General features: G+C 52.7%; 9 protein-coding genes across 9 annotated transcripts; 3 read left to right on the top strand and 6 right to left on the bottom strand.

The window, feature by feature from the left end:
- Nucleotides 1-387: 387 nt before the first annotated feature.
- MYCFIDRAFT_89255 (uncharacterized protein) lies at nt 388-1,715 on the bottom strand. The gene is made up of 6 exons (XM_007934001.1): nt 1,615-1,715; nt 1,527-1,544; nt 1,407-1,471; nt 1,278-1,349; nt 1,121-1,222; nt 388-1,062 (listed from the first exon to the last, which is right to left on the bottom strand). The coding sequence occupies exons 1-6, from the start codon at nt 1,619-1,621 to the stop codon at nt 946-948; spliced, it is 381 nt and encodes a 126-aa protein (XP_007932192.1). The 5' UTR covers nt 1,622-1,715; the 3' UTR covers nt 388-945.
- Nucleotides 1,716-1,900: 185 nt separating this feature from the next.
- On the top strand, nt 1,901-4,833 carry MYCFIDRAFT_158273 (uncharacterized protein). The gene is made up of 4 exons (XM_007934000.1): nt 1,901-2,071; nt 2,225-2,303; nt 2,580-2,970; nt 3,018-4,833. Exons 1-4 carry the CDS (start codon nt 2,029-2,031, stop codon nt 4,662-4,664), a joined length of 2,160 nt encoding a protein of 719 aa, XP_007932191.1. The 5' UTR covers nt 1,901-2,028; the 3' UTR covers nt 4,665-4,833.
- A 218-nt stretch (nt 4,834-5,051) lies between these two features.
- Nucleotides 5,052-8,631, bottom strand: MYCFIDRAFT_89258 (uncharacterized protein). Its single transcript, XM_007933999.1, has 3 exons — nt 8,589-8,631; nt 7,194-8,259; nt 5,052-7,140 (listed from the first exon to the last, which is right to left on the bottom strand). Exons 2-3 carry the CDS (start codon nt 8,215-8,217, stop codon nt 5,126-5,128), a joined length of 3,039 nt encoding a protein of 1,012 aa, XP_007932190.1. The 5' UTR covers nt 8,218-8,259; nt 8,589-8,631; the 3' UTR covers nt 5,052-5,125.
- Nucleotides 8,632-9,873: 1,242 nt separating this feature from the next.
- Nucleotides 9,874-10,365, bottom strand: MYCFIDRAFT_85123 (uncharacterized protein; the record flags this gene model as incomplete). Its single annotated transcript, XM_007933998.1, has 1 exon — nt 9,874-10,365. The coding sequence occupies one exon, from the start codon at nt 10,363-10,365 to the stop codon at nt 9,874-9,876; it is 492 nt and encodes a 163-aa protein (XP_007932189.1).
- A 450-nt stretch (nt 10,366-10,815) lies between these two features.
- On the bottom strand, nt 10,816-15,372 carry MYCFIDRAFT_217081 (uncharacterized protein; the record flags this gene model as incomplete). Its single annotated transcript, XM_007933997.1, has 4 exons — nt 10,816-11,104; nt 11,165-14,420; nt 14,965-14,997; nt 15,315-15,372. 4 exons carry the CDS (start codon nt 15,370-15,372, stop codon nt 11,062-11,064), a joined length of 3,390 nt encoding a protein of 1,129 aa, XP_007932188.1. The 3' UTR covers nt 10,816-11,061.
- Nucleotides 15,373-15,595: 223 nt separating this feature from the next.
- Nucleotides 15,596-16,446, top strand: MYCFIDRAFT_212702 (uncharacterized protein). The gene has a single exon (XM_007933996.1). It carries the CDS (start codon nt 15,778-15,780, stop codon nt 16,267-16,269), a length of 492 nt encoding a protein of 163 aa, XP_007932187.1. The 5' UTR covers nt 15,596-15,777; the 3' UTR covers nt 16,270-16,446.
- A 367-nt stretch (nt 16,447-16,813) lies between these two features.
- On the bottom strand, nt 16,814-17,377 carry MYCFIDRAFT_121255 (uncharacterized protein; the record flags this gene model as incomplete). The annotated part of the gene is made up of 1 exon (XM_007933995.1): nt 16,814-17,377. A coding segment is annotated over one exon (564 nt), but the record flags the coding sequence as incomplete, so codon positions are not given.
- A 202-nt stretch (nt 17,378-17,579) lies between these two features.
- Nucleotides 17,580-23,429, top strand: MYCFIDRAFT_180004 (uncharacterized protein; the record flags this gene model as incomplete). The annotated part of the gene is made up of 38 exons (XM_007933994.1): nt 17,580-17,596; nt 17,628-17,638; nt 17,667-17,779; nt 17,805-18,158; nt 18,188-18,422; nt 18,445-18,489; nt 18,513-18,564; nt 18,594-18,889; nt 18,919-18,985; nt 19,010-19,283; nt 19,330-19,472; nt 19,500-19,758; nt 19,790-19,842; nt 19,866-20,013; nt 20,054-20,081; nt 20,112-20,616; nt 20,646-20,678; nt 20,723-20,790; nt 20,822-20,885; nt 20,930-20,971; nt 20,999-21,136; nt 21,188-21,231; nt 21,260-21,393; nt 21,423-21,504; nt 21,531-21,609; nt 21,638-21,713; nt 21,750-21,922; nt 21,953-21,985; nt 22,020-22,049; nt 22,084-22,298; nt 22,327-22,360; nt 22,398-22,507; nt 22,541-22,604; nt 22,713-22,790; nt 22,855-23,122; nt 23,174-23,237; nt 23,277-23,349; nt 23,384-23,429. The coding sequence occupies 38 exons, from the start codon at nt 17,580-17,582 to the stop codon at nt 23,427-23,429; spliced, it is 4,548 nt and encodes a 1,515-aa protein (XP_007932185.1).
- On the bottom strand, nt 23,413-25,454 carry MYCFIDRAFT_54281 (uncharacterized protein). The gene is made up of 3 exons (XM_007933809.1): nt 25,130-25,454; nt 24,199-25,071; nt 23,413-24,139 (listed from the first exon to the last, which is right to left on the bottom strand). Exons 1-3 carry the CDS (start codon nt 25,407-25,409, stop codon nt 23,472-23,474), a joined length of 1,821 nt encoding a protein of 606 aa, XP_007932000.1. The 5' UTR covers nt 25,410-25,454; the 3' UTR covers nt 23,413-23,471.
- Between the last annotated feature and the right edge of the window lie 1,445 nt (nt 25,455-26,899).

Raw genomic sequence — 26,899 nt, 5'->3', positions numbered from 1 at the left:
GCCGCGCCAGGGTCTATTCTACTCGGCCCACGTGGCACGGTCACCATACAACATCATGGATACAGCGTTTCAACACTTCGGAGTGAAAGCGCTCAACTCAACAATATGATACTGGTTTTCATGTGTTGTGACGAGCGAGATGTTCCCAACCAAACGGACCGCAAGATTCGCATTCACTGAGAAGTGCTCAGACGCTGTATGTGACGGAACCGCTTCAGTGGGTAATCAACCTTGGCAACATTTCGTCAGAGCGATTGAGTAACCACAGCGTCAGCCCGCTTCTATACATGTCAAGTCTGAGTCACAGGTGAACGAAGAACATGGCGAGATTTCGCAGTCAGAGGGCAGAGGGCCTGTCTCATGTACCCAACTCGAAGCTGCCAATCAGGCTGCTAGTAGTTGTCCCATACCACGTCACAATTTGTAGAAGTAATGCTACGCTTGCGCCAGAAAGTACCGCTATAGACCTTCCTGGCGATTGTGAGGCCGTTGGATGAATGCTTGTCGCCGCCGTCTTGAAGAGTATGTGACATTCTGAGAACTGGACACTTTGACGTTTACGTGTCCAGGACTCAAGAACAACCTGTGCTCCCTGTCGATTAGTCTGGGCGGCCAACCAAGTTTGTGGTAATGTGATGCATTTTCGCACAAGTCATTCAAATAGCACATTCATCCGAGCCTCAGCCGGAATGCAGTTCTTTTCCGTGTCGATCGATAACCAAGAGTATTACCGAACTCCTTGGAAATGCCACCCACAGTGCGTTATACTCGCAGCGTCTCTCAATAGCCATAACCTAGCTTCTCCATCTTCTCCATCTCGTGTTCTCCAATCAATTCTCTGACAGCCGCCTGAACCTCCGGACTCGAGTTTGTAGTTGGTGGTGTGTTGGCTCTCATCGAAGGCGTTGGCGGTGTCGTGGGCTCTGGCAGCGCTTGTGGAGCCACCTAGGCCGCTGGGTAGACCAGCCTGAAGACATCATTGAAGATGAAGTAGCTTCCGGAGCCGTTCGGCAGAAGCTGGAAGGTCTGAACATAGCTCATCGGTCGTCGCTCTTCCTCGACCTGGTAGAGTGTCAATGCCCTCGGCTTCATCGATTATGATGCTTCGCTTGTATCATACCAATAGCGCACCGCTAACAACCACTAGAATGCCTCCGCTCTCGCTGCTGGGTTGCGCATCAAATGTCGCGACTTGGTGCTCGATCTTGGAGAATGGGAGGTCCTAGCAAGATCAAGTCAGATGTAAGCCAAGCCGACGTGGTATAGAATATGCCTACGATGAGCTTCTGGACGATGTTTTGAGCGCCTTGATGTGCCGAAGCCTCGAAAGTCAACATGGACTTCTCATTCTGTGGGCGCACTGTCAGTGGGCCTCTTGCTTCCATGCGTGGCTGGTTGGGACTGACGTATAGCGAGGCGAGCGAAGTACGGTCGGAGTCGAAGGCCTTGTAGTAGAACTCGACGAATTGCTCTACACATGTGTTAGAATGAAGCGATCGCGGAGGAGACTGTTCGACGCAGCATACTCGCAATGCCCTGGAAATCTGCAATTGTGGAGGTCAGTCATAACACGGAGCTCGAGCGGCGGACCGGGAGGGGCTGGGTGGCACGAACCGGCCATGTTGATGGGGATGAAGATGATCCGTTGGTGGGGATGGAGGATGTGACTGCGAGGACCAAGATGGATGTGCTGTGTCGAGCAGCAGTTGTAGTTGTGAGTCTTCCTTGGGGCAGCAGCAGAGCTTCACGTCGCCGAGAAGAGAAGAGTTGCTGGCAACGCAACCCCACCATTGCGGGCACGGTCCAGCTCCCATTCTGGCGCAGTGGGCAAACATCACAACGGCGGCGGCGGCGGCTGCGAACAGCTGCCTTCACTTCCGAGATGCCATCTTGTGATATCATTATCAGTCGCGACTGAACAGGATTTGGGCTCACCGCGAAACAACACATTGAACACGACACCGACCCCAGAGCGGCCACACATCGCAAGCCTTGCCCGGTTGCAGAACACAGGAGGCATCGGTCACGATGGTCGGCAAGAAATCAGGGCGCGCGCTCTTGAGAGAAGAAGGTAAGAGCATCCATCATGCGAGGCCGGCATCCGCCATCACCAGAGCGCAACTCGCCCCATGCATCATGCCGGCCGCACGCCTTTTCACCGCCATCTCCAGTGCAAACGCCTCGCAGCTTGAAATGGGAGCGTGCATACTAAGCATTGGAGTAGGGCTGGCGCGCACGGACAACAATATGGGCTTTTCGACGTGGCCGCAAATCAACATGATCAACCAGAAAAACTACTACACGTGAGTCGCGGCTTCTGCAACAACCATCACTTCCGCACACACATCTCTGCCGTCAACGTCCAATCCCTGCCTGTGCATGTGAACACCACCAGCGCATCCACCATGGTCGGCCGCAAGATCTTGGATGGCCTGAGGAAGGGGAAGAAGGACCTCTATGCGCTCAACGTGCAATACGTGAAGAGGTACTGCGCCGACTCCAATCCATCGGCCAAACCATCCCTCGACTACGCCCATTGCCATTGCGCGACTATGACTGACCGCTATTGCCTTTTACAGTGAATTCTTAAAGCGTGACGACCAAGTACTGGCATTGCGATTACAGCAAGAAGCGGCGCTGGACAGACGAAAGAAAGCGGCTGTCGACCTTGACCGAGCGCGCGCACAAAATGGCGAGCAAGCCGGAGTCTACCCGGATGTCGAGCCAACCTTGGATGACGATGTGGCCATGGACGACATCTACGGCGAGAATTATGGCGAGAAGACAATTGTGATCCACGTCGGCAGCCAAAACTTGCGCCTCGGACTTGCCACCGATGCCCTGCCAAAGACCGTGCCAATGGTAATCGCTCGAAAAGCTGACCGCACCGAAGCAGAAGACTCTGAACCAGTGCCGAAGCGTATCAAGCTGGACGACGATGCGCCCTCTGAAGAGTGGTTCGGAGAAGAAGTGAGTCATCTCAAAGAAGTGATTGTGAATTCACTGACTTGTTTTAGTTTGCGAAAGAATACGATGGCATGGCTGCACAGTTCAAGACAGCGAGACGGCACAACAAGCGCCGTGTCCTGCCCAATTCCCGCGAGCTTGTAACCAAATGGAACAGCACTACACCGCCAGATGTGATCTCCAAGCACAATGATCCAGTTGAAATAGACTGGACTGAGACCAACAATGCACCAGACTACATTGTCGGGGCATCAGCTCTACGAATACCAGAGAACTCGCGACCCAAATATCATCTCCACTGGCCAATGCGTAATGGAACTCTCAATGAAAAGGACTACAAGAGTCGCAATATGCTTGAACGAGACTTCTTCCGCATCTTGGAAGAGAGTATCAAGACGGAACTTGGACTGGTCCATAAGAAGGACTGGAATCAGTATTCCTGCGTCTTTCTCATTCCAGATCTTTATGAGAAAGTGAATGTCGCCACCGTACTCCGCGAGCTGATGATCGACTTCAATTTCGGACGCGTATGCTTCATGCAGGAGTCACTTGCAGCAACCTTCGGAGCCGGCTTCAGTACGGCCTGTATGGTTGATATGGGCGCGCAGAAGACAACAGTATGCTGCGTCGAAGACGGCATGTGCATCGAAGAGTCGCGCATCAACATGAAGTACGGCGGTTACGATGTGACCGAAACCTTCGTAAAGATGATGCTGTTCGACAAATTCAACTACAGTGACTTCAACCTCATGCGGCGGCACGACTTCCTGCTTGCTGAGGAGCTCAAGGAAAAGTACACGACCATGAGCGACGAGAACATCACAGTGCAGCTATTTGACTTTCACCTTCGAGCATTTGACCAGCAGACGAGGAGGTATCAATTCAAGATATACGACGAAGGGATGCTTGCGCCAATGGGCTTTTTCCGACCCGCCATCTTTGACGTCTCCGAAAAGTTGGCCGGACGCAGACAACTCATACCGGCTTCCGTGGACTTGTACGATGGCAAGCGGAATGACCCAGATTCGAGGGCCCAGGAAGATGTCCGCACCTATGCAAAGACGATTCCGTCTGCCAATGTGGCGCCGTCTAGCGAGCCCGCACGTCTACTTGGGACGCCAATTGCACAGCCTACCCCACAAAAGCAGCGGCCTCTCGGTATTCCCAGCTATCTCAACGGCGACAATGAAGGCACGCCAAAGTCATCGATTGCCGGATCTCCACCGCCTGCTGGCACACCAATGCCAAATGATAACGACGACAACGCCAATGGAGAAGGCTTTGGCGACAGCGCGGCCGTGCCTGAGGACGACAGCAAAGAGCGGATCGTTCCCGTCATGCCACTCGACGAGGCCATTATCAGGTCAATTGAACGCGCAAGCGAGCTGCCAAACGGCCAGGTCGATGAAAGGAAAAAGCGTGATCTGCTGGGCAGTATCATGTTGATCGGCGGTGCATCGAAGACCCCATATTTGCAGAACTACTTGGAACTGCAGCTTCGTGGTCGTATGCCCCAGTACCCGAAGGAGATCCTGGTCGCTCCACCGCCAAGAGAACTGGATCCTTCGGTGATCGTATGGAAAGGAGCAAGTGTCTTTGGCAAGCTGAGAGCAACCAACGACAGCTGGATCTCACCTCTGGAGTACGACCGGTTGGGTGCGAGAATCCTGAACTACAAGTGCATGTTTCACTGGTGAGCGCGGCAGGTGGGATATTAGCGACCCTCGCCAGCCAAGTCGCACATGGAGGACACGCTAGAATACATCTCAGAGTCCATCACGAGCCTCTTCTGGGGGCTGCCAAGGCTGCCTTCCGCAATATTAGAACCCTCCGTCCTCTGGAAATGACATCTACGTGCCTGCCCACACTGATCCTACTTTCACCACAGTACGCCGTGCATGTGCTGATGCGGCTTGATATTCCGGCAACTACATGATTGAAGCCGGCATGAGCTCCCTTAAATTCTATATACCTTCCAAGTTCCCCTCTACTAAAAAAAATCTCGTAAAAGTAGACGTAGAGATAGAGAGAGAGAGGAGAGGCCAACTCACTATCCTTCCATTCTCAAAAAAAGAAGAAGACATGATAAACAAAAAAATATAGATTAAACTCCAAACTTTTTTCGGTATACGAATAATAGAAACTGTTTTCTACTTGGCTATGAAGCCTCTTGCGCATGCTTTTCAACGACATCGCCATCCCCATCTTCGACAGCCTTGGCGCCTTGCAAGACAGTAACATGTTCTTCATTCCCCGACGACGGGGACTGGATCGTTGAGATTTCGGTCTCGCCTGTCTGGACATCTTCGTCTTTGTCGACTTGTGCTGTTGAGGGTAAAGTGGCATTGCTCAGCTCTGGACCACCAAGAGATAATGATGGTGCTGGGCCGGCTCCGGCTTCGGCAAGAGCAGCCTGTAGGTCCGCTGCAGCATTGGAGTGTCGGCCGGCGGCTTCAATTGGATCAGGCGATTTGGCAATTTCGGAGGCGGCGGCCTGAGCAGCAGAATGATCCCCCTCCTCAGCAGGAGCTGCCGAATCGGTGTTCACTTTCTCGTTCTCCTCAATTGCTTTCTCGACCTCAGTAGCATTTGGGTCTTTGTTCTCCTTGTTTTCGGTTTGCACCTTGAGCTCATCAGTCTCATCGATGGTCCAGCAAGTGATTAATGGCGACATGGCGAAGGTCAGGGATGACTTGCGGTCTGCAGCTGGAGAAGCAGCTGGCTTGCGTCTTGGTGGACCACGAGCACGAGTCTTGCGAGCATCTGCCAATGGCTGCTTCTCTGTCGACGAGTCTTCCTCCACTGCGACCTCGTCTTTCTTTGGAGGCGGACCTTGCGGACCAAGCTTGAGACGGTTGTTCAAATCATTCATGAAGCCCGATTGCAGCGCAGCGATCTTGGAGCCAGTAGGTCTTGCTGGAACGGCAGGCTTAGCCTTGGGGGCAGGCGGTGACTTGATAGCTTCATCACCGCCTGCAGATGTTGACTGATCGAGAGGTGCTCCTTCCTGCTCAGAGCGAGATGTGCGCTGTGGTCTGGCTGGTATCGATGGTTTAGGCTTGTCCGGAATGCTTGGCGCCCTGGTCTTGGTCGGGCTCGTCTCTTGCTCGTCAACGGGTACCTCTTGAGCAAGACGTGAGTTCTTCGCAGGCCGAGCTGGAATTGAAGGGCGTGCAGCAGGAGCACGTGCTTGACTTTCCTCTTCCTCCGGTGTGCTGACGGTCGTGGTGGCGTACATGCTGCTCGGCGTGTCTTCCCAGACGTCCGAGCTTGGAAAGCGGTGGGCGGTCGGGCGGTGATCCTCCAAGACTCCTGGTTTAAAATGCGGCTTGATGTATGTCTTCTTGTCGCTTGTCATGTCTGCATCATTGGCGGCTCTCCGAGCTGTTTCTTGTTCCGGCGTCTCAAACGTTGAGGCGGTCGATACAGCGGCCTTCTCGGCTTCCAACGCTTCTTGCTGCCGCTCAAGCTCGGGAGTCGAAACGGTAGCAGAATATTGTAGTGAGGAAGGAGTATCTTCCCATACATCCTGGCTTGGGAAGTGGTGCATAGCAGCGAGATCTGGTCTCGCCTTCGTCTTCTTTTGCTGTGCCTTCTTGCCGTCCTCGCCCTCCGGGAACAGTGGTTCGTATTCTTCGATTTCTGCTAAAGGTGTGCCAACGCCAGAGTGATGCTCTTCTTCCCGAGAAATGAATCTATGCAGAGAGCCACCTGCATAGCCCTGCAGGTTCCCGTGAACACTACTGGGTCTGCTAGATGGTCGGCTAGTGTCCATACTTCTTCTGCGGCTTCGCGCGTGGTCGCTATCGTAGTAGTCGTCATCAGCGTGGGGCTCAGGCACAACGGCGGCGTGCATGAATGCGCTGCTCGGGCGTTTCATGAGCTCATCAGCGGCCAAAATCGGAGTGCCATCGTAGTGTTCGTGCTCATGATCGGTGTCAGATTCGTAGTGGTAGCTCTTGCTGGCACGTTTTGGCGAATCTTCCACCGCAGCAGCATCGCTTGGGTGCAGGCGGTTCGAGAAATTCTTGCGCAACGGCGATTCTGGCGGGACTGAGCCACTGGATGCGCGTTTCTTGCGCTGCGCGAGTGGGACGTTTGGCGACGACATGCGCGAGAGATACTCCTCCATGGCTTCGTCTTCGCCAGGAGTGCCCGGACTCACACCTGCGCCTGAGCTTCTATCAGCACCATATGTGTCACGCTATCGACAGAGCGCTGCTTACCTGAATCACTCTCACGGACGATCCTGTTGAGCTGTTCACTGCTCAAAGCCGACTCTGGCTTCGGCAGATGCAGATGGTAGCCTTCCTTGGCCGCCTCTTCTGGATGTTTTCGGACCCATTCTCTTTCGAACTGATCCGCATGATCAGCGTCATGGCGGATTCCATAGCTGTCAGGCGGGCCAAATTCCTGCCTCGAGCTCCGTTTCCTTTGGTGAGAGCGGACAGAGCCGTCATTGAAGAAACCAATGCCTGGAGAATGTACGGATGAGCCTCCGGATGGTGTGGGAGCTTGCACATCACCGGCCATGGCCAACAATGGAACCTGCTGGCCAATGACAGGGATGCCGTGCTCGTGATCATCGCCGCCGAAGAGACTACCAGGACGGGATGTCGTGCGATCGAGCGGCTGCAGACTCGAAGTTGAGCGATTAAAGCTTGCCTTGGTGCGAAGAACATTCGGCGGTTCCGCTGAAGGCGCACGCTTGATATTGCTGGTCACGCGAGCCACGCCGGATGGGGACGCATCTCCAGGTGGGAGCTTGTGGACATCGTCTGCGGGCTTAGACCTGCCAATACCCGCCAACGCGGCCTGCGTTGAGTCAGTGTCCCTGATCTTCTGGATGTTCTTCGTGGCAGTCGCCTGGGGCACGGAAGCCTTGGGCTGGTACATGGGAAGGTCCACTGCCACATTTCTGGTCTGTTCGCCAGGCTCCTCGGAGGCGGAGACTCCATGCGCCTCTGCTGGCAGCTCGTCAAAGCTGGAGTATTCTGCTCCTTCCTGGCCCAAAGTGGGCAGAGATACACTTGGAGGCCTGCGTGGAAGCTCTTGGCTGGTACGCTTCGTGACCTGGGGCTTATTGCTCAAAGACGTCGGAGGCAGGTTGAAGGGCGAGCGAGTGGCGCCTTCACGATCTGGCGAAGGATCGGTCTTGCGAACTGGTCGGGGTGGAACGAGAGGAGTGTCATTCTTGGTTGCTGATGCATTATTCCGCTGAGGGCGCGGTGGAAGGCTCGGTTGCGACATTTTCGGCGGACTCGCTCAAAGGTATACGAGAAGGAAAAGGAACTGCGTTGTCGGTCAGTAATGCTCCCGCATGCTTGCGCAGCGGAGTTTGGAGGAGAATTTGGAGGAGAACAGTGGTACCAATGCGAGCGAGCGAGACAATGGCGACGGCGACGCTAGCAGTGTGAGGCTGTGAACGGAGCGGGAAGCGTCGTCAGCGGTTTGCAGCATGTCTTTATCCATGAATGCCACAGTGCTTCCTAGCTAGCCTCAGACCGCTCCGATGCGTCGTTGTGCCAGAGATGCTCGCTGCACGGTGCCAAGTGGTTCATGCATGCCATGCAGCCTCTGATAAGAGATCGTGCACGCCCTGATAGGACTTATCGGCTTACATTTGGTATGCACAGAAACGACGTGCTGGGTGTTGGAGCGCAGAGCTACGACACGAGACAACGAGGAGCAGTGGCAGTGGGAGTCGGGTGAGAGAGAGGATGTAGTAATAAGTCACACTGCGCGTGGGACTGCACTGGGACGGGGGGGACAGAGGCAGATGCAGATGTTGGTCAAATGATGCGCCGTGATGCTTCCAAGCTCTTGCTTTTCGCCGTGCACGCTTATCCACGGACTTGCCACCTATTTGCGCGAAATATCTCGATCGTAATAAGTCACTCAGCGCTCACCGCGCTTCGGTCAATGGTCAACCATGCACTATCCTTGTTGCTGCACTTCTCTCTTCACGCGTCCCTGCTGAGCATGCCATCTGCCTCGCCAGAATCGCCATCCGCGTTGGACAAAGGGAAGCGCAATGCCGAGTCCGGATGGCGTTGATCATTCATGCCTCTAACTTTTTGCGTGCTTCTGGCGACCCCCGCGGGCCGGGCCACTCTTCGCTTGGCTTGCGTGGAATAGGAAGAACGGCCAGCTTGGCGGTGTACCGATGATGACGCCTTTTCCCTTCCGTCTAGATCGATCATGTTGACCCTCAGCTGCGGGAAACCTCGCAGGTAGCTGGCACGCCGAGAATGGGTCTGGCAGTAGACAGTCGAATGAGCTCTCCATGAACCATGACAACCATTGTCCGGATATCCGGGGAACAACCAGGCCCTCCCTGGTCTGTTGAGACATCTGTGACTTGCTCGAGCGTCTCTTCTTCGATGCCGTAACGTACAGCACTTGCTGTGAGCTTGAGGCTGGAGACACGGCAGTTATACATCACCACGACCACCTCCTCTCTCCTCGTCTCCTTGGGAGTTCGATCTGGCATTGTTCTGCTTCATCGCCTTCGCTGCCTCCGCAAACCTTGGCAGGTCCTTCTCAAGGCTACTGTAGCGACCCACCAGCATCATCTTGAACTTGATGGCGGCATGGTCGCTGCCGGCGAATCCCTCTCCCCTTCTCGGCCAGCCAGATCCATCTCCTCGCTCTGCTCGAATATGTTTCTTCCCAGCCCTTTTCGAGATTAGCATTCACCTTCAATTCTTCACGACAAGCAAACAACATTCCATCGATCCAGAAGCAGTGGCTCCGAATGCCGTCATTGTGTTTGGTCGCCATGTGGACAAGCTGTTCCGTCACAGCATACACAGTAGTGTCCTCAAGTGCTTTCATGTCCCTGGTCTCCATTATTTCCGCTAGCGAATTGTACCTCATAAGACCAGTTCCGAATCGGTGGCTGGCTTATGAGCATTCGACGCCATGAACCCCCCGGATGTGCGCATAGCTGCGAAAGGTTTTCGGAAATCGAAATTCAAAGCTCTCGAACCCGCCCTGTGCTGCAGCAAGCACGGCGCCGTAATTGTCCATCTTCGGAATGGAAAACATTGGTGGATTCAGCTTGCCGGACGGGAACACCAGCTCATCTTCAGCAGGGGCGTAGTTGTTGGTGATTTGGCTGATCATATGCAGCGCGTCTTGAGAACGGCAGAGCCAGTAAACTCGCGCTTCTCTTGGCCGGAAGAAGAGATTCTGTTGGAGCTCTGGCGATTGCTTGATCACGTCCCGCCATTGCTTGCAAACGCGTTGATCCAGCAGCAGGTCCTTCATCGATAGAAACTTGAGAATGTGCTCCAGCAACTCCGCCGTATAAAAGACCGCGGCGGCCGCAGCGCCCTTTCCCTGTTGATCGTCCATAGCTCTACGCGCGCCGTGACGAGGCTTGCGTTTTGCCATCGCACTGAAGGTAGAAAATTGATGTTTGAGCTGGAGGTGACGAGCGAAGAACAAAACGGCGCGGCAGTTCCAAAGCTGTCAGGACCCACTTGCACATGCAGGCAGCCGCTCCACGAAAGGCAAGAACGACCAAAACTTCCCCCAACACGCTGAATTGAGCAGGCTGTAGTCACTGACCTTTACATATCCTCGGAAACGCCAGCGATATCGACAATCATTCTAGTTCCATGGCTGAGTCGGCAAAGCGTCAGAATCAATTCCTGGTGTACGACAAGATATCGCTAGGCTCACGTTTGCTACTTCCAACTTCTCCAACCGGCTTCGCGAATGCATAATACACCCTGTAGTACTGGAGCTGTCATTAGTCCATCTGCACTCGTCGAGAAACATGTCAAAACACTACATGTTATAAGTTAGTTCAACAGGGCGATTGAAACTTGGATTGAAGGTCAGCGTGGTATGATTCTCATTACGACGTTACCCTCCCATCTACTGTAAAGTCCCAAGCCGTCCTATGCCGTAGTTCTCCGCAGGTCATGTTAAATGCAGGGGTTGATTCCCGTACGCCTCGCTCGAACGCTGCAGTAATCTTGTGTTGAAATTCTGGCATGTTGAAGTGCAGCTACTCCGTAGCCGTAAAGCAGCCTTCCGCGCGGCCTGTAAATGATCATATCCGTGAGCGCGTTCTGTAGGCATCTAGGAGCCTGGAAGATCGTCCACGCTCTCGACAGGAGCGCAGCTAGAACGCAGTCAGCTATCAATGGTCCACAACACATTAAGCTCAACAAATCAGACTCACCTGCAGAAGAGGTTCATATCGCCATAAGCATCATCGAGTCTGGTCACGCTAGGCCAGAACTTCTTTTCCTTGAGCCACTCGAGAGGATAGGCGGCCTGCTCGCGGGTGTAGGGACGGTCCCACTCGCCAATGATGAGGTCCTTTTGGCTGTGTGGCGACATCTTGAGCACATTCTTGTCCCTTGGCTGCTTGCCGCTCTCGATCTCAGCAATCTCTTCGCGAATGGAGATCAGAGCGTCACAAAAGCGGTCAAGCTCATTCTTCGACTCCGACTCGGTAGGCTCAATCATCAATGTGTTCGCGACAGGCCACGACATTGTCGGTGCGTGGAAACCATAATCCTGAAGGCGCTTTGCGATATCGATGGCTTCAATACCGGCACTCTCCTTGAAGCCTCGAACGTCCAGGATGAATTCGTGTGCACAGCGCTCGTTCTCGTTGGTGTACAAGATTGGATAGTAGGGCTTCAGACGAGACTGGATGTAGTTTGCGTTGAGCAGAGTGATCTTGGTAGCATGCGTCAGGCCCCGGGCACCCATCATCTTAATGTATGCCCAGCTGATGGGGAGAATGCTAGCCGATCCCCAAGGAGCGCCAGAGACTGGTGCAATACCCTTCTCACCGCCAACATCAGAAACAAGAGGATGACCTGGTAGGAATGGAGAAAGGTGCTCTGCGACACCAATAGGTCCGACACCAGGTCCACCACCGCCATGGGGAATACAGAAGGTCTTGTGCAAATTGAGATGGCAGACATCTGCGCCAATCTCACCCGGCGAGCAGAGACCGATCTGAGCATTCATGTTGGCACCGTCCATATAGACCTGGCCACCATATTTGTGCACAATATCACAAGCATCCTTGACGGCCGGTTCAAACACACCGAAAGTGGACGGGTAAGTGATCATGATCGCGCCTAGTTCGTCCTTGTACTTCTTGCACTTTGATTCCAGATCTTGCATGTCCAGATTGCCAGTGCTGCTATCACATTTGATAGTGACGACGCGCATGCCAGACATGGCTGCAGAAGCCGGGTTAGTGCCATGGGCGGACACAGGGATCAAGCAGATGTCGCGCTTCTTCCCTGCCTGCTGTTCCAAGTACTTTTTGATCACACGTAGACCAGTAAACTCACCCTGAGCTCCAGAATTGGGCTGGAGGGAGACTGAGTGGAAACCGGTGATGTTGGCAAGGTCGGCTTCGAGCTCCTTTATCATCTGGCGGTATCCCTGGGTCTGATCGTTGGGTGCGAAAGGATGAATGTTTGCAAATTCTGGCCAAGTGATGGGAAGCATCTCGGTGGTCGCATTGAGCTTCATTGTGCATGATCCAAGTGGGATCATGGAGTGGACAAGCGATAGATCTTTGGATTGGAGATGATGCATATATCGCAGAAGCTCGGTTTCGGAGTGGTAGGAGTTGAATACTGGATGTTCGAGGAAAGGTGAAGTACGCTTGAGCGATTCTGGCACGCTCTCATTAGTCTCGACTTGCTGCGCCAGTTTCTCGACATCGATGACATCGGTGGTAAAAGCTCTGAAGATCTCATCGATCTGCTTCTTGCCGACAGTCTCATCGATGGTGATGCCAATGTGCTCATCGTCGATGACTCGGAAGTTGGTTAGGAAGTTAGCAGCAGACTTTGCAGCGAATCCAGGTGCATCATGCTTCTTGACAACGACAGTATCGAAAGCGACTGGCTGTCGGACTTCCAAGCCACCGCTCTCAAGGCCCTTGGCTAGAACTTGAGCCATCTTTGCGATCTTCTCTGCGATCTGCTTAAGACCATGTGGGCCGTGGTAGATGGCATACATGGCGCTCATGTTGGCGAGCAGAGCTTGAGCGGTGCAGACATTGCTCGTAGCCTTTTCACGTCGAATGTGCTGCTCTCGGGTCTGCAATGCTAGGCGAGCGGCATTGTTACCAAGGCGATCCTTTGAAAGGCCAATCAGACGGCCGGGAATCTTTCTTTTATGCTTCTCGCTGACGGCAAAGAAGGCTGCGTGAGGGCCACCGAAGCCAAATGGCACGCCAAATCGTTGAGCGTTGCCAAAAGCGACGTCGGCGCCGAACTCACCAGGCGGCGTGAGCAAGGTAAGGGCAAGCAGATCTGTGCCTACAGCGAATGTGCCCTGCACCTTGTGCACCTTGTCTGCGATTGCTCGAAAGTCTTCAACTCCACCAAGAGTGTCTGGGTATTGTGCTTGAACACCGATCAAGTCGTCGGCCAGCTCGTCGATGCGCTTGCCGTTTTCTGCAAGAATATCGGCCACCTCAATTGTGATGTTGAAAGCTTGAGCTCGACTCTCCAGAACAGCGATGGTCTGCGGGTGACAGAGATGCGAGACCAACCAGACCTTTTTGGGGCGCTTTGCTCGAGCAATGGGCAGGGAGTTGACTGCCAAAGTCATGGCCTCTGCAGCGGCAGTAGGCTCGTCAAGAAGCGAGGCATTGGCAATGGCAAGGCCCGTCAAATCGGTGACCATGGTCTGGAAGTTCAGCAGAGACTCCAAGCGGCCTTGAGAGATCTCTGGCTGGTATGGGGTGTAGCTAGTATACCATGCTGGGTTCTCGAGGATGTTGCGCTTGATGACCTCAGGCACTCGTGTTCCCGCATATCCACAACCGATATAGCTCTTGTAGACTTTGTTCTCGCTGGCAATCTGGCGAAGTCTGGCCAGCAACTGGCTTTCTGAGTAGCCGCCTTCGGTGGTGGGCACAGATCCCGATTCTGGGACTGGGCCTTCGATGTTCAAGCTCCGCTGCGAGAGGATTGAGGGAGGAAGCACCTGACTCACGAAGTCATCCAAGTTCTTCACTGGAGGATGGAGAGCGCGGAGCATGTCCTCTGCACTCTGGGCGGTTGGGCCAATGTGGCGGCGGGGGAATGTATCGAGGGGAGCGAAAATGGAGGCATCGTGGACTGGGACGGCGAATGCGTTGACGTCGGGGTCGGCATTGGAGTTGGAATAAAATCCTCGCGTCGCTGCGGCGGGGGTGTGCTGATATCGGATGTGCAGAGGTTGAGCGAGTGGTGGCGTGCGAGAGGATGGTCTGTTCAGCAGCAGACATCTGGAGGAGAGCGGCTGTCGTGTTGCGAGCCACTGCGCTCTCAAGCGGAGGGCCATTGGTGTCGCGGACATGATGATTGTTTTCGTGTGGTGCGACTGGAAGGTCGAAGTGGCGGTCTTGATGAGTGGTACTCGTGCTGCAATCCTCCCGCTCTTCAATTCCGATGCTGCTCGCAGTGCCCAGACTATTGTGCTCAACACATGTTTATGCTTATTCTCCTCTCTAGAGGTCAAAAACAAGCCCACGTGTGTGCCAGGCAAAAATTGTGCTGGTCTGCAGCGATCGGCGTCGGGTCAAAAAGTTGCAATCGTTGGCCGTGGCGGATCTCGCCCGGTCTTATCAGTGAGAAAACGAGAGCTGAGCCGATGGCTGCGTCGAGCGTGGACGAAACGACAAGATATGAATGTTCTCGCGCGTAGGGTCGGGCGGAAGAGCATCTGATGTTCTTCTACTTGTTACATAATGTTTCCGCTTTCTCGCCATTCCATAACGTTTTGCATTCACGATGCAAGCATGATGGCAATACCGTATCGAGCAAGTGATCTGCATCGCACATGGAAGCCGGAGAAGATCCTGGTCAACTGTCTTGCGATATTTCTTATTGCCGTAAGAAGTGCGTCTTTCCTGGCCTCCAACCAAGGCAGTAGTAGTTAGTGGGTTGACGGAAATGCGAGCCGGATGAAGGCGCAGTGAGTCTTCACAATGCACTTTTCTGGCCTGTATCATACCCTTGAAATCAACTTCATTATTGGGCCCAAAAACTGCGAGCAATCTGCAGGTACGTTTTGTTATCGACAAGCATCGGCTGGTGCGGAGCTGGTCCAGCGGACTTGAGGGCAAGTTGAGGCTCTGCTATTGTTCTTGCTCCCTACTCACACCGGCTCGTCCTTCCGACGAGAAAATAGAATATATATCGGCGCCTCACCCGCTTCTCGTCGCCTGACATCGTGACACGACATTTCACCTGCACTCGACGAATGATACTGCGAGAACGCCCTCATGCAAGGGTCGCCGCCTCAGGCCAACGTCTGACGGCGACACCGATCACGAGTGTGCAGACCACTGTGACAACCCTTACCACCTTCCTCCAACCATTCAGTGAGCTTCGAAACATAGCTTTGTTTGTGTAGGGCCATCTTGAGACTGCGCTGATCTGCGAGCCAATAATGCCACAGCGGAGTAGACCCAAGGAGCCAGCTCTTTTCAGAACCCCGCCACCTGAGAACGTCGTCAGTCGTCAGCGTCTCTGTGAAAGCGTGTTTCACGTTGCAGACAGCTGATCTGATCTGCATTGACATCGGTTCTTTAAAGCACCGCGGTTGTCCTTAATAAATGTGATTTCTTGCAAGACTTCCGACTTCAATACCAGCTTCCCTGCATTGTTCTGGAAGGTTGAAAGAAAAAGTGGTGTCCCGAATTCCAGGCAACAGCCAACGCCCGCTTAAACAACTGCACTTCATCAGAATTCTCCCCCCCATCTCATCCCGGACGAAGATACAACAAGCCTTCGGTGAAAGTGCGCTCAATTCCACACTAACACCATGCTCCACCTCCTCACCCTCTCCTTCTCCCTAGCCGCCCTCGCCACAGCTCAAGAAACCACCACCACCACCACCCCCATCAACCCACAAACCCTCTCCCCAATGCTCCCCTCAGTCACAGTAAACAGCAGTGCCCTCACCAGCACCACCGCCACCATCTCCGGCTCCACAACAACCCTCGCCTGCGTCCCAGAATCCGACCTGGTATTCTCAATCCAAACAGACACGAACCTGAGCAACGAACCTGCTTCGACTCCGGTTTGTGGCCAAAGCACTACTAGCTATGCTCTTCCGGGACCTATCACGAATAGTTCGGGGAATCTTACGATAACGATGACGTCGTCTGCTACGGTTTCGATGGCAACGACTGGTTCTTCTGGTGCCTCTTCCTCGGCTCCGGTTGAGACACAGTCTGGGAATCCTGCTGCCAAGAATGCGCTTGGGGGGATGGCTGGTGTGGTGGGGTTGGCTGCTGGTATGGTGTTTTTGTGAATGGGGATCGTGGCGATGAGGTGTTTTGGGTGTTGAACAATGTGTTAGTATGGAGATGAAGGGGACGTGGGAGCAGGGCTTACAAAACAGTATTACAGAACAAGAACAAGCCAATCTATGAAGGGAATGAAGAGTAATGCATAATGAGAAGAATGAAAGATCAAGTTTTCTTCCTTCCCTTCCCTTCCCTTCCCTGCAATCTATGCTTTCTTCTATCTATTCGCGCACACCAATATTTCCTCAAGTCCAATTCTCGCCACGCCCCACCTCCCATCTCATACTTGCAATCCAGGAATCAATCAAGACACTGACAATCCCCCGGCTCAACATCCCTCCTCGTCCCACTAACCAAACCAGAACACCTCCCCACAACCTCCAAACCCGAACACTGCATAATCCCCATCCAAGACCTCGCCACCGAAACCCCCCACAACAGGATCATTCATCGAGAGTCCCCAGAATTCGTCCTCGTCGCACTCAAATAAGATTCCTGATGCGCCCAACTCCTAGCCTCAACCAGCGCCTATAAACTCCCTGCCCCCGCACCACGGATCCTGGCCGCAGATGCGATGAATTGTGCTTGAGAGGACATGAGAAGCCATTCACATTCTGCATGATTGCGGTTCGCGAGGGCGTAGGTTTGAGGTAAGAGGCCGGAGAAGTCGTGCCAGGATGCGTGTGTGCAGGCTTTACAGTCCCAAATGTCTACGGAGCCGAGATTGAGCATGCCGGTTTCCGATGGTGAGAAGGAGGGCTCCATGCGCTGGAGGATTTCAGGGAAGCCTGGGTACTCGTCTCCTCCGGCTTGCATGAAGAGGGTGTGTCGAGCTAGGTCGTCCCATTTGGAGAGGATGTGATGGAGGTGAGTTTCGCTGTCGCGGCCGATTTTGGGGCGTTTGATGATGTGGGTTCTGCCGGGAGGGAAGTGGGAGGCGAGAGCATGGATGTCGACATCGTCGGCTTTCATGTAGATCCAGATACGGTAGTCAGGCGGGACGGAAGAGGTGTTGAGGATGCGAGTGACGTTCATGGCGACTTCGGCGGGATCTTCTCGATACATGCTCATCACGACATCGAAGGCGGTCCGGGTACGATAGTCTGTGTCTATGTGAGGCGGTCTGTCCAGCTGTTTCGACCCTTTGGCGTGCCCTTGCTGGCTCAAGGGGTGTGTATTGATGATCCAGATCAGTGCTAGGAATATCAGACATGCTAAGGCAAAGCCTCGAACTGAAGTCTGGCGTGACCTGCCATCGTACAGCGAAGGCGAAGGCATCTTTATAGTCATTGTGTTGAATTGCTCTCGTGTGATTATGGTCGCCCTATTGGAGTGGCCGGAAAGATCTATCGTGTTGAACCAGAATGGGTCCTAGTGTCTTTGAGAATGAGACCATAACAAGCAGTCATATTAAGACATGATATCAGGACATTCTTCGCACTTGGCAGCCACCCTGGACTCATTCCGCCACGCGATGCGACATCTACTGGACTAAGCATAGCAGCTGAGCTCCTCGTAGGTAAATGCTCAAGAATTGGAGATGGGCGATGTAGTTCTTCTACACAGAAGCAGCGACGCGGGAGCTTGCTATTCTATTGCTGTTGTTGATCCCTGCAAGTCCGGCTTGGCAGAATCTCCCCATCACTCCCGTCATGAAGTATCACGGTATCTACCTATCACTCTTCTCACCATATTGAGAACTTTTGACCTCAGCATAGGCTGCATCAAGATATTGGCCTGCGTTATTCATATTACGGCTTATTCGCAGTCGTTTCAGGACAGCGCCATCGAGCCACGAGCGGATTCCCATTCGGCCCCCCTAATTCCCCCAGCAGCCACGAGCAGAAGAGCAAGAGTGCGCATAGGTTGCAAAGAGCAGGAGACGTTCACAAGTGTGGCGAGATAGCAGAGCTATGAATATAGGGCGAGCGTGAAGAGCTCGAACGTGATTACAGCGGCGCAGTAAGGTCCGGAATCAAAGCGGTGAGGCTGCACTGTGAGCCGATGAGATGCAGCATTCGAGGAGTGCAGTGGCGCGATGATACTGTATGCTCCTGCAAACTGGAAATGGGCTCAAGCTACAGCCACAGTAGTGCATTCAAGACGTTCCATATAGGAGCAGCTTCCGGTCGTCGCCTGCAGAACTGGAGACTCACCTGTGGCGGCTTTCCTGCGCTGAGGCCATGCTGGGACCAGTGATTGTATAGTATCAGGTCGGAAGAGGCGTGATTGCTTGCTGACGGCATAGTCCCACCAAATAATCGAGCTTCTTCCTCACCGAGCAGAAATCCACCACTACGGTAGATCGCGCAAAGCCGAAGGCTTGAAGTTATGCAACATGTACCGTGTACCTGCGTAGTGCGACCGCGTGTGTAACTTGCCTACTCCCGCATCGGTTCCGGAAGAATGGCATCGGTATCGACTCACATGCTCAACAGGGTTCCTTATTTGACAATACCGGGCGTGGCAGCAACTTGCGGCAGCGACCCTCATTCGCACTGAGACCATTCTTGACTGCCCAGGAGTTTTGGTGCTTTTCACTGACGTCGTTGAAGCATTCCTCTCGTGCCAAGGGAGCACTGCGTTTCCGTAAGCGATGCGCATCAATCATGATGGCGTTGCCACGTGCACAGTAACTCGTATGCAGTGCACAGGGTCTATTCTTGGGCGCCATCTATCGAAGCGCCAAGCACTGTGGAATATGCAGCGAAGCTTGGGAAAGTAGCGGTGGCATGAGCACTGCAGAAATCATTGGACGCTTTGCGGCTGGATTGAGACGGAATTACATTTCGCAGAAGAAGTTGAAGCCACACCGAAACCAATACCTGCTCAAATCAGATATATTTGGACTTGGCCTATAATCACGGGTCAACATTCAAAAGCGGCCATCTTTTCGCATCGAGCACTTTTCCTCATCCTACAAACGAGGCAACCTTCCTACTCCAACGACAGTTCGAACATCAAGCCCTCAGGCACATTAGCCTTGCTCATCTGGAACAATGTCTCTCATCAATACCATGTATCAACCTGGCTTCGAAGACCTGCATGATCCACTGGCGATCCAGCGGACAACGATTCAACGAATGAGCAATCAACCACATCCGCCAAGTCATTCATCCTTCGTCAAGAGATGCTCACAACTTGCACATGGAAGGCGAAGATCGGTCCAGTCCACGATCTCGGCTGCCAGAGCCCCGACAATAGCACAGTGGGTTCAAAGACTGCCGTTGCGAAGATCGAGCAACGAAGACTTTCTCGAGTCGGCAATGGAGACAGCTGTTGGAACTCTGGTTTGCGGACCAAGCATGGCAGCGGAAGAAGTGGAACTTGGCTACAATCATGACCTTCTCGACGAGACCACACCCGGAGTATGGGTGCATATACAGGCCGAGATCGTGGAATTGAATGGCACAAACTGGATACAAGCATCAATCACGAGCAAAGCTGAGCCCTACGAACGTCCGGAGGTATATGCTTTCGGACGATGGCAACTGGTAAAGACATCAAGAAAGCAACGTCAATGAGGCGACTCGGCGTTCTGAAGAACTGAGACCATGCTCAGACCCAGCGAGCCATTTGTACGAGCAGTTCAAAAATAGAGTAATCTTAATGACTTGGATAATGGCCAAAAGACGGTAGAAGACTCCGAAGTAGTTGTATATACCTCACAGTCAGCAATACAGCCAGCGCACACTAGCAAATCGGATCTGGTCCACACGCTTGAATCATCGGCTTTGAGCCAATCTTTGGTTGACTCCTGAAACCTTCAGAGGGGTAAGGCTGTTCCAGCTCTCCTGCATCAGATCCTACGACGAGCGTTCCAGAAATCCTCTGCAATAGGCATAAGAGAACACTAACTGTTGTCAGCTCAACTACAGCAATATGATAGATGAGATGAAGTGGATGAGTATGAAAGCCAGTCATTGTGCGGGATCTCATGATTATGATTGCTACACATACCGTACATCTCGCACATCGTTAATCTCTCGTTCCACACCTACGCCTTCAAACATATCTAGAATCCGATACAACCTTGCTTCCCATCGGACTCAGACATTCAAACACCTGGCCAAACCAACCGACATATACACGATGATCACTCCGACTCTCTTCTCCGTCTTGCTTGCCACAATGCCACTGGCCTGGACACACAACTCTCGGACAACCCCATGTACTTCGACCATAACGCATCATCCCTCCGGCTGCTGCCCGCAACAAGCTGCTCACACTACGACATTCTACACTGATTGCCACAACTGCTCCTTGGACATTGTTACCAAAGGTCCACAATGTCTAATCGTCTGCCCAATCTCTCAGGCTATAGATAAGGACGCGACTACAACCTTGACCAAGTGTGCTCTTTCCGAGCACCGTTATTGAGATCGAAGCGCTATGAGGAGGTTGTGGAGTTGGAGTCACGAAGACGATTGATTGCGGCGATTTTGCTTTGGGAAAGAGCGGAGGAGTAGGTTATATGATATGTGCTTCTCTAACAGCGCCTGTGACGAGAATTGTTGAATTGTGCGGTGTTGCTATAAATGCTTGAAGCAGCTCGAGCACAATGCGTAGCGCTTCAGCTTCAGCTGAGCAAAAGCGCTACTACACAGCGTAACCCGCTTTTGTGGCTTGCGTAACGCAGTAAAAAGAACTGTCTAACGGCTGCAGCTTCAGCGTGGCTGTTATCGACACCTCACTTGGTTCTACATAGTCTGAGCACATGCTTTCATAGCTGAGTGTCTGGAAGCTGAGGCGCAAATATGAATATGCGATGCGACGCGACCCAAGCCGCAAGCAGAGAAAGACTGAAAGTCCTCATCAAGGCTCACCTTCTCTTCCCGACTTGCAACACCGAACAGCTTCGCCATCATGTCTGTCGGAACAACACTCTAGAATTTCGGCAATAACAATGTCCCTTGGAATCAGTCAGTCCATCGTCCAGCCAAAATCCCCAGAAAAGAAAAAAAAAAGTTAATAACAGAGACACAGCCGACTCAGGAAACATCCAAGGACCTACGAATGGACCTTCGCTCGCTGCCTCGACGCCTCCGGTCTCCCATTATCATCATCATCAACATTCTCCATCCCGGACGCAGCTACAAATCAATGCCTCTATAGGAATTACGCAAATGGTTCCTTAGCCCTACGTTCTTATTCGAAGCAGGATGAAGTCTTCAAACAAGTTGGGATCCGGGATCAATTTAGCGGGATAGATGTCGTGATCACGAACAGCGTTGTCCGAGGTGCTGCTTTGCTTTGCGGAATGCAGATGATGAGTCGGTCGGTCGCTTTGGAATCTTATATCGTACCGATAAATTTGAGTCTGGAAATCCGGATAAGTTGTCGAAGTTTGAATGGGTGACTGCGGTTGTGAAGGGGAATGGGGATGGTGAGTTTTTTTTTCGGGCTGGTGATGGGATGGGGAATCGTGCGTGCCTTTCTGACTGAGGAGGTATATCTATAGTCGAGCGAGAACATGTTCCCACAGTTATGCGGTCTGGGGAGTTCTGCCACGACGGTGTCGGCGGCTGATGAGACGGACACATCATCGTCAGATCAGTCGAGTCCAGCAGAAACAGAAACTTTTGCTCCTAGAGCTGGTCAGCCTACATCGACTACAAAACCTGGCACTGCAACTGCTTCTTCGAGCGGTACTGAAACGTCAGCGCGGCAACACCAACATAGCAATAGAGTCTTGGCATTCTCTTGCAGCGGAAGAGTGTTGTGCTCTAGGGACTTGTCGGCTTTGCATTCATAGCGAGCATACAAAGGCACTATTCGAATACGAGTAACAAGGCACGCGTCTTAGCGGAATCCTCGAGCTACGAAGCTGATACTGTTAGGGTGTATAGAAGTTCAGAATCTATCCAATCTCTGTGCGAAAATGACCTGGTCGGACTCGCTCCTCATGCAGAAGACGAAAAGTCTTGGGGCATGTTCGACTTCCTACCTATAGTCCTCAACTCCCCTCCTCTACGACTAGACCATTTATTCACAAGTTTTGAAGATGTATCCAAAGAAGCAGGGGAGAATTTTAGTGGCACAGAATTATGAACAACATCTAGACGGACGAGGTGCACTTCAGCGCCGCGAAAACTCGTCCCGCCGCTCTCGCGGGGGCTAGAAAGGACGGCAGAGAGCAGAGCATAGAAATACACGCAGACCTCGACGAGGGTAAAGCGGAGGCGGTGACAGTCATTCCAAGACCCATAACTAAGACTCGACTCGACCACATGGTTCTTTGGCGTTAGTCTAGAAAATTCTATAGCAGTGAAACAGCCCCTTGCGAACCTTCCTTCCGTCTTTGTCGTGCTGTAACCACTGCCGCGACCCGCCTAACCCTGTAAATTTAAGCTACTTCAAGCTAGTCGGCGTACGCGTAAGGATAAGCTTAACTCGGTAGATTAGTCCTTAGTCCTAACGATGTACTTACCTGCCAAACCCCTTGCAGGCGCACGGACCTGATCCACTTCAAAAAACTACACTTACCTAGTGCAGAGCCATTTTCCATCCCATCCCTCCAACGGCAGTTAGAATGTCCAGATCCCTTTCCAAACCTCATCTACAAACAACAACAAAAAAAACTACCGTAGTCATAGGATCGCAAAATTAATTAAAAACCACCCTCCTACCTCTCTCCCTCTCTCCCTCTCCCTCTCCCTCTCCCACCAACAAAACCAAAACCAAAAAATGAAATCCACATTCTACTACCTCCTCTTCCTCCTCCTCCCAGCCCTAACAATCGCCAAACCCAAACCCATCATGGTCCCAGCCGGCAGCAGCCCCAACTTCAACTGTCCACTACCCGGCAAGACCGGAAAAAGTTGCAAAAGTGGCAGCGACTGCCTCTACCCGAACCCTGTGGACTGTAACGGGTACTATTCATGCACCTGCACGGATGCGACGTGTCAGAGTTTGGAGGCGCGTCCGATGAAATGTGAGAAAGGGAGTAGGTGGATTCAGGGGAAGAAGAAGTGTGAGAAGGATGTTAATTTGGTGTGTGGGTGAGGGTGAGGGTGGGGAACGGGCATGGGGATGGAGACTTGTAGGAGTAGGAGGAGGACTGTGGGAGGGGAGGGGAGGGGTTGGTGATGTTGGGTTTTGATATTAGTGGAATGTGAGTTGGAAGAAGAAGAAGAAGAAGGCGGGGTCTGGATATCAAGTTTGATATTTTTTTTTTTGGTATCACGCAGAGTGCTGTAGATACACTTCATATCTTCTCAGCAGGCAGGGGTTCGGGCTGATTCTGGCTATGTGTCTCGCTTTCCTCGCCAGCCTTGCCCGTAAAAGAGTCAAAAGCGTCAAGCTTGTTCATCTCCTCTTCTTGCTTGTCGTAGTGGTTGAATGTGAACCAAAAGACCACGGCAGTGACGGCAGCTCCGACGGAAATGCCAGTATACATCCACATGATCGCGGGGTCGCCGGTTGCGGGAACGAAGGCTTCGTTGATAGCTGAGCCAAGTGCGTTCGTGAAGAGGTAGAGAGATTGCACGAATGACTTCATCGATGGTGGCGCCTTAGTGTAAGCGTATTCCAGTCCGGTCACGGAGATGAAGATCTCGGATAGACCGATGAAGACGTATGCGGGTGTTTGAACGGCAATGTGGACGTGGTTCGGGAGTGGTGACAAGCCGTCCATACCAGCTGGACAGGCACCTGGGCTGCTGTAGCAGGGACCTGCGCTGTAGATGAGATGCTGAACGATTGCAGCATAAGCCAAGCAAAGAGAAGCCAGGAAGAATCCGATCGTAATTCTTGCGATGGGCTTAAGCTCGATCTTCATCTTGCGGAGGATTGGGTACACGACTCGGTCGAGGATTGGAATGAAGATGATGATGGTAATCGGATCGAAGTTCTGCATGAGGTCGTTGGGCATTCCTGAACATTGTCAGCAAATATGATTCGCAATCAACTCGATTCGACCGCAGAAATCATACCATGGCCTTCCATTTGAGCGGCTTGAGACACGAAGTTGGAGCTGAATTGGCCGTAGCAAACCCAGAAGATTGGATAGAAGACGAAGACTTTGCAAGCCATGAGAGCGCGTTTCAGTTCGTCGACGAAGTGGTCGTTCCACGGCACAACTTTCGTCTTTCCGTTCGCAGCGCGCCAGGATGGCTTGGCAGCATTCACGTTGCGGCTGGCGATCATCATGCCAATCGCCTTGAAAGAATCGGTGATAATGGAGCCCTGGGGAGGCCGAACAATGTACTTGCCGCGGCAGAAGATGAGCACGCCCACGCCGATGCAGAAGACAAGCCAGCACATCAAGAAGGCTGTCCAGAAGCCCTTGTACTTCTCCATGAAAGGAGTAGCTAGCAAGGACAAGCAGCCGATGTTGATGCAGGCGTAAAACATCATGTAAATTCGTTGGTAGGTAATGGCTGGGTCAATGATGACACGCTCACCTGAAGGCAAGGTCTTGATGGCCATCAGTCTGCGAGTATATTGATCGGCGATAAGAGGGGCGATGTTGGACTTGATGCCTCCCGTACCAAAGGCAATCACGACAATGGCTGTCACATAGCCACCGAGTGCTGATCCGTTCTCGATGGAAACGGGCAAAGCTGTGGTCCAGAGAATGAGCAGGCCAGCCCAGTAGACAGCTGCGAAGATGAGAATGGTCTTGTATTTGCCCAGGTATTGATCGGAAATGATGGCACCGATGATGGGAGTAATGTAGCAGAAGAACTGGAAAAACAGGTTCAGTCCCGTTGCACCTGCGTGTCCCAGGCCAAGACCTCGAGGCCCGTCGACTCCACTTGGACGATTGTTGATGTAGTTTTGGAAAAGTCCTTGGCATCCATAGTCTGCAGAGATGGTGAGCTCATCGATCTGGATCTATCCCATGGACGTGTAGGAGCTCACAGGTAAAGCGTTCGCACAGCTCGACGACAGCGATGAGATATGCTGATGCTGGGAACTTGTCTCCAACACGGCGAAGCATCTGTTTCTCATGCTCTGTCGGCTCGGCGTCATCCGGCGTCGCTTGCTCTTCCATGTCGGTGGCCATCACGGCGCCTTCTTTCTCCATGACCGGTAGTTGGGCGCCCGTCATGTCAACGCTCTTGCGGTCGCCGATGGAGCCGTTACGTTGCTCGAAGGTCGCATGCAGCTGCACCGCCGTATCTTCGTGGTTCGTCGCCATTGTCAATAGCACTGTTAGATCGCTGTGACCAGTGTGAGATGGAAGAGATGGAAGCAGGCGCAAAGCTGAAAGACGGTGCGACCTGAGGTACTTAACTTGAGTGCTATAGCCTTCGTGTACCACGCGATGTGGAGATCCGTTGGGTCTGTGAGTGAAGATCCCACAGAGGCGGCGACATGCGGTTCTATGCGCTACCACATCGGCGCTTTGCCGTGGTGGTGATCAGAAGTCGATGCATTATTTCACGCGATGTGCGAAGTGCGACGTTTGAGTGGCGTGGAGGAAAGAACATTGGTAGTGACTTCCCTTGGCGCTGCTGCTCATTGGCTTCGCTTAGGAAACAAGCAATGTTAGTGCTACAACCCAAGCCTTCCAAGATGGCACAAGCGGCATGAAGAAGTGCTCAAGCAACAACACATTCCTGGAGCGAGAGTGCTTGTTATTCACAAGCGGGTCTTCGAGTGTCATGGCATGATGGCATGGCATGGCAACAAGGACAAGCAGCCGCCCGCTAATTATTCTACATCTTTCAACCGCATTCCGCTGCGCCGCTCTATAGACTGTCGCGAATCCACGAGTCTCCCGATGGCAGAAGTTTCTCGGGCGCAAAACAGCCAGACAGGGTTTCAGGTCATAATGTACCATGCTTTGGGGAGTGGGTTTCGCGAAAGGATTTCTGGTTCTGCACGGCTTCAGCAACACTTTGTGAACGGACGACCTGCCTCTTCAGGCCTCGGAAGGATGGCAGATGACCAACACCATTCCATGATTCGATGTTGATACAGAACCTGCCTTCTTAGGCAATACGTTATCTATTGAGGGGCGTCAGCTCAACCGTAGCGAGGAACAAATGCTCTCGACCGCGCAGACGAGAGCCTGTTCATCACCTTGGACAGCCGGTGATAGAGCGTTTTAGCCACTTGTTACGCCTATACCAACACCTTCGGACATACTGGATCCGGACACTCTTAGCGGCTCTATCAGGCAATGGTTAAAGCGGACCTGTAGAGGCCGCTCCGGTTGTGGAGCGGCCTCTATAGGTGGGTCTTATGCCCTTGTTTAGATACCAAGTGTCGAGAATAGTTAGACAGGGCGGAAGAGGCCGCTTAGTAGAGACTACATCTCGTGCCCGTAACGCGTAGAACTCGTATAGAATCGCGTACTATTAGAACTGCTCTACTTTGTTAGCATTCCTTAACAAATTAAAGTATAATGTCTTAGATAACATTCCGTTTAGATTCTACTATTCGCGCTAGTATAACTCCGGCTCTAGTAACGGCCTCTCGAGAGCCCTCTATAGTACCGAGCGACTTCTATCGTAACGACTCGCTAGCTATTAATGCCTTATCTCGTACTAAAGTTAAGGCATAATAAGTAGCCGTTAACTATACTAATAATATTGCCGCCGCTTAAAGAGCCGCTATAGCGAGAGCGGCTTAGTTTAAGGCATAAGAAGAGATAGTAGCGAAGCCGTCGATCGAGCGTCTATT

The sequence above is a fragment of the Pseudocercospora fijiensis genome (assembly GCF_000340215.1).
Source record: "Pseudocercospora fijiensis CIRAD86 unplaced genomic scaffold MYCFIscaffold_12, whole genome shotgun sequence".
NCBI classification, from domain to species: Eukaryota; Fungi; Ascomycota; class Dothideomycetes; order Mycosphaerellales; family Mycosphaerellaceae; genus Pseudocercospora; species Pseudocercospora fijiensis.
This window is presented reverse-complemented; position numbering and strand designations above follow the sequence as displayed.